This window comes from Epinephelus lanceolatus, chromosome 11 (assembly GCF_041903045.1).
Source record: "Epinephelus lanceolatus isolate andai-2023 chromosome 11, ASM4190304v1, whole genome shotgun sequence".
Lineage (NCBI taxonomy): Eukaryota > Metazoa > Chordata > Actinopteri > Perciformes > Serranidae > Epinephelus > Epinephelus lanceolatus.
In genome coordinates, this window is record NC_135744.1 from 915,786 (window position 1) to 938,849 (window position 23,064).

At 41.8% G+C, this 23,064-nt stretch overlaps 1 protein-coding gene across 10 annotated transcripts in view; it reads left to right on the forward strand.

Moving 5' to 3' along the window:
- Window positions 1–1,485: 1,485 nt before the first annotated feature.
- usp25 (ubiquitin specific peptidase 25) overlaps window positions 1,486–23,064 on the forward strand; it is a 240,471-nt gene continuing 218,892 nt past the window's right edge. For 4 of the 10 annotated variants that reach the window (XR_004502882.2, XM_078172109.1, XM_033649505.2 and 1 more), the window contains exon 1: window positions 1,486–1,708. Coding sequence is in view for 9 of the 10 variants with exons in the window: in XM_078172109.1 (XP_078028235.1) it covers window positions 1,667–1,708 (42 nt within the window). In the remaining variant the exon portion in view is untranslated. The remainder of the gene's footprint in view (window positions 1,709–23,064) is intronic. The other 6 variants (XM_033649478.2, XM_033649481.2, XM_033649479.2 and 3 more) reach the window with 2 other exon arrangements.

Below are 23,064 nucleotides of genomic sequence, written 5' to 3' on the forward strand. Positions count from 1 at the left end.
GAGCAGTTTTCGTCATTGTACTGTGTGAGGTGACAGGTGTTCAAAGTGACTCAGCCTACACACATGACAGAATGTGCTGGTGGAAATGCTGTATCTAGATATTGATATTCAGTGAACTAATCACTTGATTGACACATGATGTTAGCATTGTGACACTTATGAAAAGTGATGATGATTGTCATCACCATAACAGGTTGGATTATTTCAAAAACAATATAAAGGATCTCCAAAGTGCAAAGTTTTGAGTGTGGCATGTCATGTCATTGCTTACTGTGGCAGTGAATTAATTATTATGTGCAAAAGGAGGCGTCTGCAAGCCCTGGCTCGCCTACGCCTCGCATTTTGCATGTTGAGAAGCATGAGAGAGCTTGCAGACATGTTGCTGGTGGGTAAAGAGTGGCCAGCTTCATTTCTGGGCAATTTCAATAGTCACAGGTGCGTTCAGATTTTGGTGCAGTACCTCTGCTCTGCCAGCAGATGGAGTGCCTACGAAAGCACCCCATCTGCTGGCTTGGCTGAGGTACTGCAACAAAATCCACATGTGCAGTACCTCTGCTCTGCCAGCAGATGGAGTGTTTTCCCACCAATCTTTTAGTATATCCGAATGGACCCAACTTGTTTAGTAGGTAGGAGTAGCATCTAGTGGTAGTACGTAGTAGTAGTATGCAGTATGCCAGTGGGCCTTTCCGTTCTACCCGGAGGTCTCGTCATCAAACTCGGGCAAGGTCCACGTAGACCGAGTCGGTAGAATTGACGTCACGATGAAGATGGCTGCGCACATTGTGAATGGTAAACAAAGTTATTTGTTTTAATTAAGCATTTGTGTTGTAAAAATCATACAAGTACTTTGCAATAGCATTTCTGTTTCCACTGTTGATTTGTGTTGGAAAAAAAGTCTGTGCAAGCCCGTTGTAGCCTAAAATCGTTTGAACCAGCAAAGTCTCCGTTGCTCAGCAACCATGCAAACAAAAACAAACTTACGGCGCGCCGCCATGTTTTACGGACTGTTGCAATGAAACGCTTTCAGATCAGACGTGTCATACGGTCATATAAATCCGACAAGGAATGACCGGCCTGGATTGCCAAACGAATGCGGCATTAGCTGTGGTATATTCGTGAAGCTCAAACAACACATGTCCACAACATAACGCAGACCTAGGGAGGGTGTGGTCAACAATAAAATCACAAATATCAGACCAAGGTCAACATTTATTTGTTTACTTTTATCCATTTTTTTTTTAGCTTTTTTTGTAACTTTATTCAAAGTTTGCAGTGTACAAACAGTGTACAATTAGTCATTCCAGTTCACCATTTGTGCAACAACAGCAACAAGGTTTACAGATATATGAAAGCATGATAAGGATCATTTACAGTATATCAGTATAACAGTATACAGTATGCATGTTTACTTTTATCCATGATTTCCAAAAATCTAATTCATGACGTAAGTGCATTTCAGACAGGCGTGAATAATCGATCCCGGAACTCAGGCAGGGCAGAGCAATGTTTTCATGCCTGCGCTAGTAACTCTGCCATGGCGCCCGTAATGTCACTGATTAAGGAGGGGACTTCGTAGCATTGCGTTTTTATTCGCTTAAGTAAAAAGTATCCTGTACGTTTTGCTACTCCTGGTTTGACTCGAACCACATTTATCTTTGAACCCGCCATGACTGTGGAGCAGAATGTCCTCCAGCAGCATTCTCAGAAGGTAAAATGTTCAGCTTAACGTTACCAAAGCTAACTTGGTGGCTAGCTAACTTTAGCCTAACTGTATAGCCACTTAGTTTTAGGGTTCAAAGTATCCGCAGAGTTGCTTAGCAAGCTCCTTGGTTAGTTAGGTTAACACTGTGTTGTCGTTTTATTTGGGTTAAGTGCCATTTTAAAGTAATTAACAAGTATAATTAGTAGTAAATAGCAAGTGCAGTTATTGAAGCTGGGCCCAACGTTATCCCAGCGTAAATCGTTATCCAGTATTTTGCTGCCGTTTACGTAAGCTAACGGTACAACGTAACGTTAGCTAACGACAAAGTAAAGTTAAACCATAGCGTTTTTGTTAATGCTTTGTAACGTTAACAGTAGCCTCCAGTGTCAATGTTACGTCGTTACCTCTCCTGGTAACATTAGCTTCTCGGGCTAACTGTGTCGTAAATTGAAATAAACAAGGCCAAGTGACAGTGGCGGATTCAACGTTGTGATAGAGTTGTCAACACGGAATTACTACAAGAGCAGCTCTTTATTTCACTTTGTTAATAACGTTTTCGCCAATTATAGTTAGTTTGGAGTAGTATATACTCCCTGTGTCTGTGTGCAAATGTTTCCTCGTTATTCATCTCTGATCTGATTATCTTTGTTTACAAAGCATGGCCAGCGGAGGAGATAGAAAACAGCCAGGATGCTTGGCTGGGATTGAGTAGCCAGATACCAAGCCAAATGTGTGATGGTTCGTAACCGAGAAGGCACACTATTAGGTTGCATTTGCTCATGCTGAGTTTACGAGAGTGCATTAAGGGGCGAGTCCGTTGCTCATGCTTTTAGTTATGTGGTTTACTCTTTGACCACCAGCGTTGCATAGCTGTGGTTAGTTATGCAACCACTTGGCTGACGTTGCTTAAACATTAGTTAGGTTTGATGTTTACTCCGCCCGTCCAAACGCAAAAACATAAGTTTTTTTTTTTTTTAAATATACTTTATTACGAGCAATATAACAGCATAACTAAAGATTTATCAAATCATTACAAACATTTAAATATCAATACTGTACAAAATAGATATGTGAAAAACAAATGAATTCAATCACAGAACAATACCAGAGTGATGTCATAGAGGAAAAAAGGAAGTAAACTTTGGAAAAATAAAGAAAATAAATAAAGAAAATGAAAAAAAAACACAATTAGGATCTGCTAAATAATAAGACTGAATTGTTTAAATAAAAAACATAACAGTTTAGCAGAAGAGTCGGGTTTTTTTTTCACCACACTGTAGTCCAGGCTTGCTCTGTAGCATAGGCGTACTGTGTTAAACCAAATGTAATACAGCTCACCTACCAAAAAACTTAAATTAGAAGTGTGTGATCAGTATTTGATGGCTTGATGAGTCAGAAAATAAAAACTTAGCCTTGTGTTGATGACTCATCCTTACAAATTGTCTAGGGCTGAACGATATGGAGAAAATTTCATATCTCGATATTTATGCCAGATATCTCGATACCGATACGATACGATATGACTATGGGTTCAGTGAAAACTAAGCATTCTTTATAAAAAATTAAAACAAATAAAACGAGTCCGAACCATTTTCTGGAAGCCCTCTTTAGTGACTGAATGCATGGGAATCATGTGTAGCAATATGGTACGTTATAGCATTTGTAATGTCTTTGTGCCTGCTGGACGTCGATTGGTATGGCATTATGCTACTGAATGCATCGGCAATCTGACCTTGCTTGGGCTTGACACAGGAGGACCCAGATGTCCCTGCCGTGTCTTTTAATGCAAGGCATTGTTCATACAGTCCTCGGTAGTGTTGTCACTGTACCAAAATTGGGACCCACAGTATGATACCAGTGAAAGTATCATGGTTCTGAGTAGTATCAGGATACCACAGCCAAAATGAGGCAGATGTGCCTTTTGTCATTTATAAAAAGATAAATCACTTTTCTATAATACATCAATGATATTTCAATGGAATAAATTACTTATTGACTTATTCATACTTCAAAAACAGCATCAATCAGTGATTAACATAGGGGGGATCAAAATAAAATAAATAAATAAAATAAAAATCAACCAGCCACCCTCCTCCCCTGACAAGTAAAGAACAGTCCCTTCATAAGTAAAGAACAGTCCCTAAAGTGCGGTGAGGTTTGTGGAAATGTTAACGGCTCGTTTCTCCTCTGACACGTCACATACCTGTGTGCCGCTACGGCTCGGCTGTTCCGGTACTACTGGGCAGTCATGACACCAACTTATTCACCTGGAGCCGGGCTTCTCGGTTGCCGGTAGCCTCGCGTCACCAGGCTCTTCACGTACGGTGAAACGCCGGTAAACCACGTTATCTTGCGGCGGCCATAGCGCTCCGCCATATTCCCGTCTGTGACCCCCGTTCAACCCACAACCGGTAAGTTTCGCCTTTCGTTTCTGCTGCTGGTTGAAATCTGTACTCACACAGCGTGCTGAATGATTTAATTTGCTCGAACAAAACTATTTTTAGTCGCAAATGTGTTGTGTGTACTAGCAAGTTGCTAGCAGCAGCACGTCTCCCTCAAGGGGATGTTTGTGATTGGCTGGCTTTGTTGTCGATCCAAGGCAAGCAGGAAATGAGGTTTGTGATTGGCTGGCCGTAGCTGTACATTTAGGGCAAGCGTAAAAAGGATGTTTGTGATTGGCTGAGCTGTACATGCAGGTCAAGCTGGGGAAACTCATGGGGAAATTATATCGTCAATATCGTTGCCTTTTGGGATATTAATATCTTGCATGTTCATATCTCGGTATAGATACGATAACGATATATCGTTCAGCCCTAGCATTGTCACACAAACCCGATTACACAGTGTGACCTTTCAGAGGTGGGAATGAACCACCATCAACAACAATGATGATAAATAAAATTGTGTAAATATATATATGAATACATCAAATAACTTTTTATATTAGTTTACATACAAAGCTTTTCAGGTCTAATTAGTTTTGACAGTGCACAAGTTTGTGGTGGAACTGAGTTGTAGTCACTACTACTACTACTACCATTGTGCTCCATAGAGAACAGGCAACAATGTCATGGCGCATTGCATTCTGGGGAGTAGCATCCATACTTCAGGACACGCCTCTTTGATAAAGACAAAAAACAAGAATAGATCAGTCAGAGATAGGGATGGGAATCGAGAACAGGTTCCTGTTAAGAACCTGTTCAAATTAGTTCAATTCAACGACATCATTAGCGTTTATGCTTAATGATTCCCTTATCGATTCTTTTCATTACACCAAATCTTTACGTCGATGACGCATGTCACGTTCGTCAGTCAGTAGCACGTTCAACAACAAAGAAGACGTAATGGCGGAGAGACAGAAGTGGTCGAAAGTGAGGCTTCCCTTCACCAAAAAAGACTAACAGCGTGACGTGCAATTTATGCAGCACCGTAATTACATGCAAGGGCGGACACACAACCAACTAGGCCCGAACGATAGTATATCTTTTTAGCATCACGAAGCACACGTGTGCAATATTTACGCGGGACTTGCGACATGTGGCTTGCCCTAATTAAATTAAGCATGCACGTTTAAATTGCAGAGTGATGCACATAAAACTTAGGGGTGCACGATAACTATCGGGCCGATAACAGGAATTATTACGTCATTCCGATAAGTCCGATATCATGACAAATAGCCACGATAACATATATAATTTTGTCAGCACAGGCAGTGCCCCGCTCCCACTATGAGACCTGAATGGCCTGCAGTGAATGCTGCGTTCAAGTGACGTCGGCATAATCAGAAAAACTCTTTCTGACTGGGAAAATTCAAGAATACCCCCTCATGTCGGAAAACAACTCGTTAACTCGGTCATAATTTCACACAGACGCGCACACTCTCTCTCTTTCTCAAACACACACACACACACACACACACACACACACACACAGATGCGCACACTCTCTCTCACACTTTGCACGGTATACTGGTACCAACGGTAGACCGCGGCACTAAAACTCCAGAGTACATATCAGTGTTTCCGCTACATTCATTTAGCAGCGGCGTGTCGCCGCTGCTAAATTATTGCTGCCGCTGCTGCTCCTTCAAAACATTTTTGCAAATGCACCACCACTCTGAGACATCTGTGCACTTGCACAGCGCAGCAGCCAGTATAGTGAGGAGAGCAGCGGTGAGGGGAGTGGGGGAAGGCTCCTATTTAGGGATGCACCGAATATATTTGGCCGAATATTGCAAAAAAACACACATTCGGTATTCGGTGGAATAAGTGAAAAGCAAGGCCGAATAATAGCGGCGTGTTTTGATAATGCAATCAAACAGCGTGCGGTGATGGACAGTAAAATGTCGGCAGTGTGGCGATAAACAGTAACGGCGAATCCCGCTGGTTGTGGGTTGAATGGGGGTCACAGACATGGACAGGAATACGTATTCCTGTCAAATACGGCGGCACATTATAACGGCTTACCGGCGAAGAAGTCCGGCTTCAGGTGAATAACTTGTTGTCATGACTGCCCAAAAGTACCTGAACAGCTGAGCCATGGGGGCACACAGTATGTAGCGTATCAGAGGAGAAACTTTAGGGACTGTTCGTTACTTATGAAGGGACTTGTCAGGGGAGGAGGGTGGCTGGTTGATTTTTATTTTATTTATTTATTTTATTTTGATCCCCCCTATGTTAATCACTTATTGATGTTGTTTTTGAAGTATGAATAAGTCAATAAGTAATTTATTCCTTTGAAATATCATTGATGTATTATAGAAAAGTGATTTATCTTTTTATAAATGACAAAAGGCACATCTGCCTCATTTTCGCTGTGGTATCCTGATACCACTCAGAACCATGATACTTTCACTGGTATTGTACCGTGGGTCCCAATTTTGGTACAGTGACAACACTATCTCAAACACACACAGACTCTGTGTCTCTGTCTCTGTCTCTCTCTCTCTCCTAATATGAGATAAAAGAACAACTGAACCCCATTTACCTTAAGGTGTGTTCACACCGGACCTGTTTTTTTTTCACTGTCGTTCGGTTCGCCCCTTTGATATCGCTTCATTGCTCAGTTGCAATCGCTCGTCAATGTGGCAGAAATCAACAGACTCGCTTTTTCGCTTTGATGACGTCATTGAAGCGATCAGGGAATTTCGGGGGGGGGGGGGGGGGGGGGTTCTTGATTGTCATGACATGTCAGCTTCATTAAAAGTATAGCTGCAAATTAAAAGCAACAATAGATGTAAAAACACACAGAGACAATACATCTGTGATTAGTCCCTTAATTTAATTTTAACAATTTTTTCAATCTTCTCCAATTTCTCGTTTTATTTTATGGAAGTGATCAATGTAAGTGCACTTGTCCTAGAGCCGCCACAACAGTTTTTATAATGCAAATAACTCTGTTTAGATAAAACCTACAAGCTTCTCTTCCTATGACTTTTACTAAAAATGTGTCTTGTGTGTTTACTGAAGCCTTTAAGTTACAAAAATGAAACACACTAGACTATCTATTGGAGCTAGAGACATGGCGGCAGGAGCAGTGCGGAGTGCAGCGGCTTGTGCAATTCGTGGACTATTTGTGATTTTCACCGCACAAACTTTGTTAGCACGACTGCGCTCCATCCCGACTCCGAAAACTCATGTTGGAGTTCACATGGAAAATCTTCCTAACCGGTACATCCAACCAGACCGGCCAGAAAGCAAACACCTCGGCTTTGGTCATGCGGCACTCCACGGGACACTGGAACGCCACTCGCTGCGCCTGCCTGCACGGAGGAGTAAGGAGGACATCCTTGCAGTTATCTCTCTGTGCCTGCTCTTGTCTGGCGACATTCACCCGTGCCCGGGACCAGCTACTGGGAGAACTACCCCACTGCAAACTGCAGACGCCCAACAAACAACAGCTGGTCAACAACCGAACAGCTATGCTAGCAATGTGCTATCTCTACTCCACCTCCCCCCTCCAGTGTTCCAGCTGCTGATTCTCCCTATCCGAACTATGTTCGCCGGTGAGCTGACAAAAACTGCGGTCCTGAGCGGGGTCGCACTGACGGCGACCAGCTCAGCAGCTCAGAAGCCGCAGGTACCACCAGTATTAGCCGGAAGGCTAACCAAGGCACCACCAGCGCTAGCTGGGAGGCTAACCGAGACACCACCAGCATTAGCCGGGAGGCTAACCGAGATACCACCAGCATTAGCTGGGAGGCTAACCGAGGCACCACCAACGCTAGCCGGGAAGCATCTGGCAACAGCGGCCCCCAGCGGAGTCGTGCCCATGGCGACCAGCCCAGCAGCTCAGGGACCGCAGGTACCACCAGCATTTGCCGAGAGGCTGATGATGACTGCGGCCCCTAGCGGAGTCGTGCCCACGGCGACCAGCCCAGCAGCTCGGAGGCTGCAGGTAACACCATCATTAGCCGGGAGGCAAACCGGGGCACCACCAGCGCTAGCTGTGAGGCTAACCGAGACACCACCAGCATTAGCTGGGAGGCTAACCGAGACACCACCAGCATTAGTCAGGAGGCTAACTGAGGCACCACCAGCACTAGCCGGGAGGCTAACCGAGACACCACCAGCATTAGCCGGGAGGCTAACCGAGACACCACCAGCACTAGCTGGGAGGCTAACCGAGGCACCACCAGCACTAGCCGGGAGGCTAACCGAGGCACCACCAGCATTAGCCGGGAGGCTAACCAAGACACCATCAGCAACTGCGGCCCCCCAGCGACCAAAGGTAAAACCCAGGAACCCTATTTTAAAAAGGCATCGTTCCACAAAACTGTTTCAAACCCTTAATCAAGCTAAAACAGTTTGGGATCCCAAACACAAACCAAAGGGACTCTTGTGCAGTCACCTAAACATCAGAAGCCTCTGTAACAAACGTGAACAATTGGAGCACATCTTACATGAGTCAAATCTCGACTGTTTAGCAATCTCTGAATCATGGTTAAAAACCCAGTCCCCTGAAGCTCTTGTATCTATGCCAGGTTACAATGTGTTCAGGAAAGACAGGTTGAAAGGTAAAGGAGGAGGGGTACTGCTTTATGTAAAAAACAGCCTTACATGTAGAGAGGTTGTTTGGTCAACTGCTTTCAATTTTGATTGTGTCGGTGTTGAAATCACTCTCTCTAAAGAAATGTCCTTCTCCCTGGTTTGCATCTATCGGCAACCTACTGCTAAGGTAGATTTCTATGATCAGTTAAAACTCTTGCTAAATTCATGTGATTCAAACAGAGAGAAAATAATTGTAGGTGAGTTCAACATAAATTGGGATGATAAACAAAGCAGAAAGAATCTTAAGCAAATTATGGATGCTCACAATGTAACACAACTTGTTGAAAAACCTACTAGAGTGACAAACACCTCACAAACCAGAATTGACCTTTTATTCACAAATAACAGAGACAGAATAAATAAAATTCATAACATTCTAACCGGTATCTCAGATCATAACTTTATTTTGTTCTTGAGGAAACTAAGGAAAAATCGCTCTCTGAACACTTCCAAAACAACGTCCCCTCCCAACGATTACATCCCCAAACACATGCAACAGCACTTTGGGGATGAAATAAAAAGGACAGATTGGCAAGTGATCCTCTCCTCTAAAAATACAGAGGAAAGCTGCAGGTTGTTTTTAGATAAGATCTCTGAGATAAAATCTGCTTTCTGCAGAAGGGGGCGAAAGAGAACAAAAAACACAAATCAACTTCCTTGGTTAGACTCAAATTGTAGAGCTATGATGAAGAAAAGAGACTCACTCCTCAAGCAGAGTCTCAAGTCTGGGCTGCTTGTTGACAGACATTTACCCATGCACGTAACAAGGTAACACAGCTACTAAGAAGGACCAAAGCTATTTTTTTTATGAATGCTATTGAAGGGGCCAAAGGGAATGGCAGGAAAGCCTGGCAATTATTAAATAAGTTACTAGTTAAAGAAAACAAAGAGACAAGCACTACTCTAGCACTGAAAATTGGCAATATCCTGGTCAATGACTCTGCAGTATTGGCCCAAACTTTTAACCAATATTTCCTAGACAGTGTAAAAGACATAACAAAGCTCTTTGCCCCCTCCAATGTTCTTCCCAGACCAATCATAAATGACCATCCTGTCTTTAAATTAAAGCAAATCACTGAACTTGAGGTGAAGAAGATTATTTCTGCTCTGAAATGTTCCAAGGCCAAGGATATATCTGACTTGGACACCGACTTCATCAAAACATACTCTGATGCACTGATAAAACCGATAACTATCTTAGTAAATCAGTCAATCACCTCAAGGGAAGTACCACCATCCTGGAAGATAGCCACGGTGACGCCCGTTTTTAAATCAGGGGACAAAACATCAGTTGCCAACTATCGTCCAATCAGTATTCTCCCGGTGTTATCCAAAGTACTTGAAAAATGGGTATCGAAACTACTAATTGAACATCTAGATAAGGGATTTAACCCACTCCACCCGATGCAATTTGGTTTTCGTCCCCACCATTCCACTGAGTCAGCTAACTGTGTGTTTTTAGGAAAGGTAAAATGTATGTTGGACAAAACATCGCATGTGGGTGCTGTGTTCCTAGACCTCAGAAAGGCATTTGACACAGTAGACCACCAAGTCCTCCTGAGAAAACTAACATATTTTAACTTTTCAGCTGAAACAATGGAATGGTTTGAGTCATATCTGTCGAACAGGGAACAGTGTGTCATGGTAAATGGTGTAAAATCCCCCTTTCTTAAAAACACAGTTGGTGTCCCACAAGGATCGATCCTTGGACCTTTGCTATTTTCACTGTACATTAATGATTTGCCTAATGTATGTACTGATTTTAATGCACAAATGTACGCAGACGACGTGGTCATTTTTACTTATGGAAATGACGCAAAAGACATCTTTCTAAGGCTCACGGATGCGCTGCACAACATACAACATTGGCTGAAAAACACCTGCCTGCTGTTAAACACAAAAAAAAACAGTGTGCATGATGTTCAGCAAACGCCCTACTGACATCAAAAGGTCCAATGTGTTTCTTGACGGGGAGGAATTAGAGCTGGTCTCCCACTTCACATACCTCGGAGTCGTCTTGGACTCAAACCTGACTTTCAAGAAACACATTAAAAAAGTCAGAAACACAGTAAACTTTAATCTATTAAATTTTAGACAAATTCGGCCCTTCTTAACAGATGATGCAGCTAAAACCTATCTTTTCAGCCTGATTCTCTCTCATATTGACTACTGCTTCACAAACTGGGCGTTTGCAAGCACCTCAACTTTAAAACCCATAGAGCAGATGTATAACAGAGCAGTAAAGATATTTGACCGGAAACCAAACTCCCATCATCACTGTAAGGTCCTGGAAAAGCACAAATTTCTAGACTTTGAAAATTTAAAAGTATTCAAAAATGCCTGTTTCATATACAAATGTTTACACGGACCAGCACCAGCTCCTGTCAAAGAGTTCATCCATAAAAAAAGACTCACAGGACATGGTACTAGGTCAGGCACAAGAGGTGACTGTGAAATTACACACAGAAGAACCACCTTTGGTCAGAATGTTCTATCCATAAAAGGTGGGCAAAGCTGGAATAACCTCCTAGTCATTATCAGAGAGAGCACCACTCTTAGCACTTTCAAGGGGAAGCTGAAAGCATGGTTACTAGAAAATCAAACATGCGACCACCTGTAACCTGCAATGCAATGCAATTGTTGGGTCATCATCAGAGTTTCTTTCTTTTTCCGTTACATGTTTACAAAAATTACACAATACTTTTGTGTATGATTTTTTCTCATCAGTAGTGTTTAGATAATACATTTATGTATCACATTTAGTGCAATAATTACATGCTTCTGCATGTGCAACTGAGTGTACTGGGCCTCGTGCAATACAAACTGGCACTTTAAACTGATGTGCACTTTAGGGCTTTGTGCAATTTCATCTGGCACCTTAGGGCATTGTGCAATTTCATCTGGCACTCATGCACTTTAGCACTTGACACTTTATCCAGCACCTATGCACTTTACTCTTCAAAACGAAACTCTTATGGTCTCCCTACCTGTGGGCTAGCTCTCCACCCACAGTCAATCTGTATTGCAATTTATCTGTCTGTCTGTATATTATGGTTTGTGTTTTTCAATGTGTTTTTCACTGTTAGTGCTTGTTTTATTGCTACTGCTCCTTTTTTCTTACTGTGAAATGTTGTACTGTCTTAATTTGTTTTTATGTTAATGGGACTACGGATGGAAATTAGCGTCAAGCTACAATCCGGCATCTTTACATGTTTTAACATGTTCATCAATGTGCACTGTCCCATTCAAATAAACAAATAAATAAATAAATAAATCAAACAAAAAACTATTTGATATCTCAAATGAACATCAATTTAAATAAGGTGCATTACTTACTGATATAAAAATAAAGGCCCCTTGAACTGATGCAAATACATGCATCGGGATTACAAACTGAAAAAGTTCATTCCAGAAGTTCAAAAAAATGAATGAATTCCATAGTAACAAAAAAATAAGTTTAAAGAATTTTGGCTTATGGTTCCATTCAAATGAATGCCTTTTCACTAAAGGTGTGTTCACACCGGACCTGTTTTTTTTTTTCGCTAGCGACGAGTTTACATACAAAGTCAATGCAAACGGGCGATTGAACGTATATTTGCCCAGGAGAAAAATCGCTTGGGCTCCAAGCGACAGAGCGATTTTTCGCTCGTCGCTTGAGATGAGAAATCCCATCTGGAGCGGTATTTCGCTGGGTCCTGTCGCTTGCAGCTCAACACTGATTGGCTGCCGTAACCCCGCAATCCCGGGGGGTTCTTGACTGTCATGACATGTCAGCTTCATTAAAAGTATGGCTGCAAATTAAAAGCAACAATAGATGTAAAAACACACAAATACAATGCATCTGTGATCAGTTCCCTAATTTAATTTTAACAATTTTTTCAATCTTCTCCAATTTCTCGTTTTATTTTATGGAAGTGATCAATGTAAGTGCACTTGTCCTAGAGCCGCCACAACGGTTTTTATAATGCAAATAACTGTTTAGATAAAACCTACAAGCTTCTCTTCCTATTACTTTTACTAAAATTGTGTCTTGTATGTTTACTGAAGCCTTTAAGTTACAAAAATGAAACACACTAGACTTCTGAGCATTTATACCACCGGCCGCGGCAGACCACTGCTGAAAGTTATACGTTTTGATACATAGGCCCTACAGGTGGCTATACATATTGCAAAACTCTGTAAAAGTATATCAAAGCATACATTTTCGTTTCCAAATATTTATTTGAAAACAAAACCATTCATACGGTCAATAAAAATCCATTTTGTTAATAATAAAAAACGAATCTCAACAGTGACCGCGCCAGCCGGCGGGACTGCGGCTGAACCGCTTCCAATGTTCATTCATTCATTCAGTCGTGTGTTCAGTGTGTGTGTGTGTGTGTGTGTGTGTGTCAGAAAGGAGGAGTATCAATAAAAAAAAGTTTCCACTAATTATTTCGGTGTTTATTTCTTTTATTCTTGTTTTTTTATTAAAATGCGGAATATAGCCAACAATATTATTACCAAAAGTTAATCTAATTTATTATTGTAGAATGTATATAGCAAATTACCACTTTCAGCTGGAGACACAGTGCAGCAGCTCAGCAGCAAAAAGAAAAAAAAGGAATTCTAAAAAGCCGACAAATAGTGTTAATTAATTGACATGAGACATTGGAGAGGTTGTCAGTCCTATTCTATAGTATGTAATATTTTTTTTATTTTATCATAACTTCTCGGGAATTACTCAAATGCATTTTTTGTGTGCTTCTGAGCACACGGGCAGCATAAACAATGAAGTTACATATGTTGCGGTGCTTGGAGGGGCGCTGTAATCCTGGCGGTCCTTAAGCACCATGGACAGCGCCAATGCATCTATCACTGTAGCGCAGAGGCTCTGATGCCTGAGACAGAGCATGTGAGCGGAGCTGGAGCTGCCTGGAGCGAGGAGCGGGAGGATTTTGTATGTATGTACCAAAATAGGTAAAAAAAAAAATAAAAAAAAATCATAATTTCTTCGTCTTTTGTGTAATAAAATATTTGGAAACGAAAATGTATGCTTTGGTGTACTTTTACAGAGTTTTGCAATATGTATAGCTTACCTGTGTATCAAAATGTATAATTTTCAGCTTTTTATAAGTCGGAGGTATAAATGCTCAGAAGTCTAGTGTTTCATTTTTGTAACTTTAAGGGCCCTATTTAGATGGTCTAAAACGCAAAGCACCAGGCGTACGGCGCATGGGTGTGTCCCAGTCACTTGCTAGTTAGACAGCGCATTTTCAGACTGTGCGCCATGGTGGAGAGTCTAAAAGGGTTGGACTTTGTGAATTAGTCCATGGGTGTGTTTTGGGCGTATCATTCAATAAGCCAATCAGAGTGTCACCTCTCATTCCCTTTAAAAGAGGCGTGATTGGAGTGCATGGCGGAGAGCTAGTTAGATGGCGGACCTACCCACTGGAAAGAGTGAGCGTTTTACAGCTGAGGAGACGATAAATGTATCTCTGTATCGACTGTCCCGTCACATCTGATGACAGATCAGAGGGGATTCGCACCGTTTGGCACGTTTGACACGCGTAATGGAAACCCAACCTGATTTGATTAACACTGCAAACTAATGAGTTCACATCCCTCTCAGCCACAAACAGCCACAACATCAGATAGGGAGTATATATTCAGCATCTGTCATCTTAGAAAAGTCAAAAGAAAAGAAACAGAGTGAGACTGCGAGAGAGAAAGAGAGAGAGCGCGCACGCACGAGAGAAACGCTGTCAACAAATTGTAAATTATTCAATTTATTTTATTTTAATCCGGGAGGTTAGAGAGCACAGCTCCCTCTCCAGCATCCTGAACCCCCCCTGAGCTTTTTTTTACATATACATTTGTAGCCTACTTGTAGGGCTATAAGTTTACGTTTTTAGTTCACAGAAGCTGGTTATTGTTGTGTTTATGTCAAAATAAAGTTTATCAAACGTTTTCACATCTTTGATTTTGTGATTTACATGCCAAAATGATCACAATTCAATTGGGAAAGACAAGTTCATTCTACAGGCTATGCATCATCAGCCCGTGGAGGTCTGCTCGCAGTTCTGTATATTCGGACACTGCAAGCTTGGACCTCCCGGATTATGATGATCATTATTACTGCGATTAGAGAGCTATAAGTGCTTAAACAGAACTAGTGTGGGTTAAGACTTGAAGTAGATGTTAAAGCAACTGAAGTGAGAAAGCAGAAAGCAGAAAGCAGGCTAGTAGAATTCACTAGAGCAGTACAAAGACGCTGTCACAGAAACACCGGAAATGACACAACTCGCTTACCGCAATACGTCAGCACGTCAATCCAAACACCATTGATGATAATTATTACTGCGATTAGATCATTCTGATTAATGAATGACCATTAAGACATGTTTCTGATAAATATTGTAATGTGCACAATAATAACTTTTGACATTGTAATCATATTTTTATTTCTTATCTTTTGCATGTGTGTGGCTGCTCCGTGTGTGTCTGAGCAGAGTGCACGCGCGTTGTGCACCCGCCTAGAGACGTATATTACTAACTTGTTTAACAGCGAAATACTGCGCCGTTGACTTTAGACCAGGTTTTTGTCGGTCACTGGCGCATTTGCTTTTTACGTCATCTAACTAGCAACGCGCCATGACTGCGCCTGACCACTCCTCATTTTTAGACCAACACACCCAGAGAAGCGCAAGTTCATTTGCTAGTTAGACAACGAGGGCGCAGGGCGTGAAAATGACAACTGTGCCTGCATCTAAATAGCAATGACACTTGCGACATGGATTATGCGCCTTCCGCCGCCCGCTTTAGACCATCTATATAGGGCCCAAAGGCTTCAGAAAACATACAAGACACATACAAAGTCATAGGAAGAGAAGCTTGTAGGTTTTAACAGAGTTATTTGCATTATAAAAACCGTTGTGGCGGCTCTAGGACAAGTGCACTTACATTGATCACTTCCATAAAATAAAACGAGAAATTGGAGAAGATTGAAAAAATTGTTAAAATTAAATTAGGGAACTGATCACAGATGCATTGTGTCTGTGTGTTTTTACATCTATTGTTGCTTTTAATTTGCAGCCATACTTGTAATGAAGCTGACATGTCATGACAGTCAAGAACCCCCCCGGGATTGCGGGTTATGGCGGCCAATCAGTGTTGAGCTGCAAGCGACAGGACCCAGCGAAATACCGCTCCAGATGGGATTTCTGATCTCAAGCGACGAGCGAAAAATCGCTCTGTTGCTCGGAGCCCAAGCGATTTTTCTCCTGGGCGAATATACGCTCAATCGCCCGTTTGCATTGACTTTGTATGTAAACTCGTCGCTAGCGAAAAAAAAAAAACAGGTCCGGTGTGAACACACCTTTAGTGAAAAAGTATTCATTTGAATGGAACCATAAGCCAAAATTCTTTAAACTTACTTTTTTTGTTACTATGGAATTCATTCATTTTTTTGAACTTCTGGAATGAACTTTTTCAGTTTGTAATCCCGATGCATGTATTTGCATCAGTTCAAGGGGCCTTTATTTTTATATCAGTAAATAATGCACCTAATTTAAATTGATGTTCATTTGAGATATCACATAGTTTTTTGTTTGATATCTTTTCGAAAATGTTTGAGATGCTTGCCAGTAGTTTTTCATTGGAATCATTTAAAGAGTCAAAACTGTTTTGGTTTTGTTCATAGTATTGATGTCATGATCTTAGATATATATATATATACAGTACAGGCCAAAAGTTTGGACACACCTTCTCATTCAATGCGTTTTCTTTATTTTCATGACTTTTTACATTGTAGATTCTCACTGAAGGCATCAAAACTATGAATGAACACATGTGGAGTTATGTACTTAACAAAAAAAGGTGAAATAACTGAAAACATGTTTTATATTCTAGTTTCTTCAAAATAGCCACCCTTTGCTCTGATTACTGCTTTGCACACTCTTGGCATTCTCTCCATGAGCTTCAAGAGGTAGTCACCTGAAATGGTTTCCACTTCACAGGTGTGCCTTATCAGGGTTAATTAGTGGAATTTCTTGCTTTATCAATGGGGTTGGGACCATCAGTTGTGTTGTGCAGAAGTCAGGTTAATACACAGCCGACAGCCCTATTGGACAACTGTTAAAATTCATATTATGGCAAGAACCAATCAGCTAACTAAAGAAAAACGAGTGGCCATCATTACTTTAAGAAATGAAGGTCAGTCAGTCCAGAAAATTGCAAAAACTTTAAATGTGTTCCCAAGTGGAGTCGCAAAAACCATCAAGCGCTACAACGAAACTGGCACACATGAGGACCGACCCAGGAAAGGAAGACCAAGAGTCACCTCTGCTTCTGAGGATAAGTTCATCCGAGTCACCAGCCTCAGAAATCGCAAGTTAACAGCAGCTCAGATCAGAGACCAGATGAATGCCACACAGAGTTCTAGCAGCAGACCCATCTCTAGAACAACTGTTAAGAGGAGACTGCGCGAATCAGGCCTTCATGGTCAAATAGCTGCTAGGAAACCACTGCTAAGGAGAGGCAACAAGCAGAAGAGATTTGTTTGGGCCAAGAAACACAAGGAATGGACATTAGACCAGTGGAAATCTGTGCTTTGGTCTGATGAGTCCAAATTTGAGATCTTTGGTTCCAACCGCCGTGTCTTTGGAGGTGTGATGGTGTGGGGGTGTTTTGCTGGTGACACTGTTGGGGATTTATTCAAAATTGAAGGCACACTGAACCAGCATGGCTACCACAGCATCCTGCAGCGACATGCCATCCCATCCGGTTTGCGTTTAGTTGGGCGATCATTTATTTTTCAACAGGACAATGACCCCAAACACACCTCCAGGCTGTGTAAGGGCTATTTGACCAAGAAGGAGAGTGATGGAGTGCTGCGGCAGATGACCTGGCCTCCACAGTCACCGGACCTGAACCCAATCGAGATGGTTTGGGGTGAGCTGGACCGCAGAGTGAAGGCAAAGGGGCCAACAATTGCTAAACATCTCTGGGAACTCCTTCAAGACTGTTGGAAAACCATTTCAGGTGACTACCTCTTGAAGCTCATGGAGAGAATGCCAAGAGTGTGCAAAGCAGTAATCAGAGCAAAGGGTGGCTATTTTGAAGAAACTAGAATATAAAACATGTTTTCAGTTATTTCACCTTTTTTTGTTAAGTACATAACTCCACATGTGTTCATTCATAGTTTTGATGCCTTCAGTGAGAATCTACAATGTAAATAGTCATGAAAATAAAGAAAACGCATTGAATGAGAAGGTGTGTCCAAACTTTTGGCCTGTACTGTATATATATCTATATCTATATCTATATAATGTATATGTGTGTGTGTTATCGGTTATCAGTTATCGGTATCGGCCTTTAAGAGCTGAAAGTTATCGGTTATCGGTATCGGTTTAAAAGAAAAGTTATCGTGCATCCCTAATAAAACTTGCTTCTGTTTTAATGACTGACCAACAAAAGATGTCTAATTTAATGGAATAAAGAATAAACAGCCTATTCAAGTGCTGGAATTTTGTTATTTAGGCTACATGACAATGCCTGAACGCAACACAGGCTCCGCTCCATAGACTGTGTGTACAGTGCCATGCTGTAGGCTCGGTTGTAATTGTCTCGGACTCTGGAAAATGCGGCCCGAGCCGCGCTCTAGTGTGCTCACCTGTGTCTCTGTGTGTGTGCGCACGTGTCTGCGTGTGTATGTGTGTGTGTGTGCGCGCGCGCGTGCACACGGGCACGCATCGGGGCCGAACTCTGCCGTGCGCGATACAGAGAGACAGAAATGACATGCCGTTGTGTCATCACATTATAAGGTGAAACGTTTCACCCAGGGTCACTTAACCAGCCAGGCTGGCTAGTAAGTGAAATTTTTTTACCAGCCAGGCAGATATTTTACCAGCCAACCAAATAAAAATTGCTTTTAAGTGTTGTAATTTGCTATCAGTATTATTTAGCATGTCATTTGGGTTTTGTATGTGATTCTCAATCAATATTTTAAATAGTGTGCACTAATATTAGTAATGTATGCTAAAATATGAATAACTGTTTAACAGTTAAGTGTAATATTTGGGTTAATAAATTCTGTAATATTCTTACTACAGTGCAAAAAGAATCTTTCATTAAGGAATTTTACATGAATCACTGACTTCAGTCTCCTTTGGACAGTTGAGACATAAGATTTTAGCTCGACCAGACTGCAACAGCAGGGCCTGCCCTATATAAACATGAATGTCTGACCAATGGTGGACAAAGTATTCAACGACATGATTTGAGTGAAAGTAAAGGTACTCTTGGTCAAATATTACTCCAATACAAGTGAAAGTTGTTCAGTCATTTTTTTTTAATTTTTTTTTTTTTTACTTAAGTGAAACTGCACCAACTGATTAACATAGCGGGGATCGAAATAAAATAAATAAATAAAAGTAAAATCAACTAAAAATCAACCAGCCACCCTCCTCCCCTGACAAGTAAAGAACAGTCCCTTAAGTGTGGTGAGGTTTGTGGACCGCTACCTGCCACAAAGAGAGAAATGTGAACAGCTCGTTTCCCCTCTGACACGCCACATACCTGTGTGCCGCCATGTTCAGGTACTTTTGGGCAGTCATGACACCAACGAAAGAGGAAACCATTGATCTGGAGCCAGGATTCTCCGTCGCCGGTAAGCTGTTATCTTGCGCCGCGGAGCACTATGGCCGCCGTATTTGACAGGAATACGTAGGGCTGGGCGATATGGCCTAAAAAAAAAATCTCAGATTTTTTTCACAAAAAATCCGATTCACGATTTAAATCGATTTTTTCCCCTCCTAGTTAAAAAAAATATATATTTGCGGCCTGGTAGCACATACCAGGGGTCCAAAGCTTTCAGCATGTGAATAAACCCCAGCTTTTCCACGGTAGCCTACATATGGGCACCATCTCTCTTGCAATATACATTGCGACTGCATCTGTGATCGCTTTCCACCGGACCCCTTTCTTATCATACGGCAGTGTTTCACCTACCATTACAATGGCTCACAAGAGAAGTCATTTAAGGTTACCTTTCCTATAGAACAGGTCTATATCTTGTCCTTTTATTAAACAAACTAATTAACCTTATGTTACAGGCTGAGTCTGATGTGTGTGGCTTGTGTGTGTGTGTGTGTGTGTGTGTGTGTGTGTGTGGAGCTGTGTATGTGTGTAGTTGATGTAGGAGGTATGAGACGTTCTGCATGCTGTTTTTGAGTTATTTCCCTCTATGTAAAAGTCAGACACTGATGAGAGAGGCTGTGCATCATCCCTGCAGTGCTGAAAATAAAGTGCCATTCTTTAACGCAGACGAAGTCCCATTGTTTATGTGTTGTTGCCATAACGAGCTAACACAAGCTAAAGGAGCTAATGGTCTTCGGAGGTCCCTTTACTACGGTTCGGGGGTCTGCTAGCTTGGCGTTGGTAACACTTATTCATCTTAGTTACACAACGGCATGTCATTTATGTCCCTACACGGTGCACGTCTAAAATCCTCCTCTGCTCTCTGTGTCGCGCACGGTGGAGTTCGGCCCTGATGCGCGCACACACACACACACACACACACACACACACACACACACACACACACAGGTGAGCACAGACACAGACACAGGTGTGCACACAAAAGCACTGAAGAACTCGTTCCCTTTCTTAAGAAGGAGTTCTTCCCCGCTCGCTGCAATGTTGTTTGTGTATCAAGCGCACGGGGGGGAGGGGTGAGCCCACTCTGAACTACTTTAAATAGAAACTCGATTTTCATTAAAACAAATCGGCCTAAACTGCAAATTTGAATTAATCGATAAAATTGATTTATCGCCCAGCCCTAGGAATACGTTTTCCTGTCCGTGTCTGTGTCTGTGACCCCCGTTCAACCCACAACCGGCGGGATCAATCAATTCAATCAATCAATTTTATTTATAAAGCTCAATATCACAAATCACAATTTGCCTCACAGGGCTTTACAGCATACAACATACCTCTGTCCTTTGGACCCTCACAGCAGATAAGGAAAAACTCCCCCAAAAACCCCTTTAACGGGGGAAAAAAACGGTAGAAACCTCAGGAAGAGCAACTGAGGAGGGATCCCTCTTGCAGGACGGACAGACGTGCAATAGATGTCGTACAGAACAGATCAGCATAATAAATTAACAGTAATCCGCATGACACAATGAGATAGAGAGACAGAGAGAGAAAGAGAGAGATGCAGGACAGACGGTAATGACAGTAGCTTACAACAACATTAATGAAAGTAATAATATTATAGTTATGGTTCTGGCTACTGTGGTACAATATGTTAAAAGTATATATTAATATCTGGCAGTATACATGTGTGACAATAATCATACGTGTATAATAACAGTAGAAGTATGACTAATGATGGCAGCAGCAGCAGGAGGTATCTGGCAGGACCACGGCAGCAGCACAACCACACACGTCACGCTATCCAGGCACCGCTGCGATATGAGTTAATCTGAGAGACAGTGGAGCACGAAGGCTCTGGAGAAGACGCCGAGTTAGTGACATCCAGAATGGCCGAGTTATCAAGATGCAGTTATAGGATATGAGAGAGAGAGAGAGAGAGAGAGAGAGAGAGAGAAGGTGCCCGGTGTATTATAGGGCGGTCCTCCGGCAGACTAGGCCTAAGTCAGCCTAACTAGGGGCTGGTACAGGGCAAGCCTGAGCCAGCCCTAACGATAAGCTTTATCAAAGAGGAAAGTCTAGTCTTAAATGTGGAGACGGTGTCTGCCTCCCGGACTGTAACAGGAAGATGATTCCACAGGAGAGGAGCCTGATAGCTGAAGGCTCTGGCTCCTGATCTACTTTTGGAGACTTTAGGGACCACGAGTAACCCTGCGTTCTCAGAGTGCAGTGTTCTGGTGGGATAATATGGCACTATGAGCTCTCAAAGATATGACGGAGCTTGACCATTTAGAGCTTTATAAGTTAGCAGTAGGATTTTAAATTCAATTCTGGATTTTACAGGGAGCCAGTGCAGAGAAGCTGGAACAGGAGAAATATGATCTTGTTTCTTAGTCCCTGTTAGTACATGTGCTGCTGCATTCTGAATTAGCTGGAGAGTTTTTAAGGACTTACTAGAGCTACCTGATAATAGAGAGTTACAGTAATCCAGCCTTGAGGTAACAAAAGCGTGGACCAATTTTTCTGCATCTTTTCGGGTCAGGATAGGCCTAATTTTCGCAATATTACGCAGATGAAAAAATGCAGTCCGTGAGGTTTGTTTTAAATGAGAATTAAAAGACAAATCTTGATCAAATGTTACTCCGAGGTTTCTTACGGTAGTGGTAGAGGCCAGAGCAATGCCATCTAGAGAAACTATGTCATCAGATAAAGAGTCTCTGAGTTGTTTGGGGCCAAGAACAATAACTTCAGTTTTGTCTGAATTTAACATCAGGAAATTGGTGCTCATCCAGTATTTTATGTCTTTAAGGCAGTTATGGAGTTTAGTTAATTGATTACTTTCTTCTGGCTTCATCGATAAATACAACTGTGTATCATCCGCATAACAATGGAAATTTATAGAGTGATTTCTAATGATGTTGCCTAAAGGAAGCATATATAGAATAAATAGGATTGGTCTGAGCACAGAACCTTGCGGAACTCCAAAACAAACTTTAGTATGTAAGGATGATTCATTATGAACGTCAACAAACAGATCAGATAAATAAAATTTAAACCAGCTTAGTGCAGAACCTTTTAGGCCAAATCAAGTGATCCAGTCTCTGCAGTAGAATTTGATGGTCAATAGTGTCAAACGCCGCACTAAGATCTAATAAAACAAGTACAGAGACGACTCCTTTGTCTGAAGCAATCAGAAGGTCATTTGTAATTTTAACTAGTGCTGTCTCAGTGCTATGATGAAGATTAGATATTGGTCTATAGTTGGCTAACACCTCTGGATCCAGGGTGGGCTTTTTTAGGAGAGGTTTAATTACAGCTACCTTAAAAGACTGTGGTTCATAGCCTGTTAATAAGGATTGATCATATCTAATATATGAGTGTTAACTAAAGGTAAGACCTCCTTAAGTAGCCTAGTTGGGATGGGGTCTAAGAGACACGTTGATGATTTAGATGAAGAAATCTCTGCGGTCAGTTCTTGAAGAAAAATTGGGGAGAAGCAGTTTAAATATATATTAGGTCTTTCAGCTGTGTTTGAGGTTAGATAGGTAGGCCTACTATATGAGGACAGGAGGTCATGAATTGTCAGTGATGGTCATTATTGGAAACTTTCAGTGAGTTTGTGGTTGGATTTGGGCCATTGATTAACACCTACTTTAAGGGTTGGCTGTAGAACAGTTT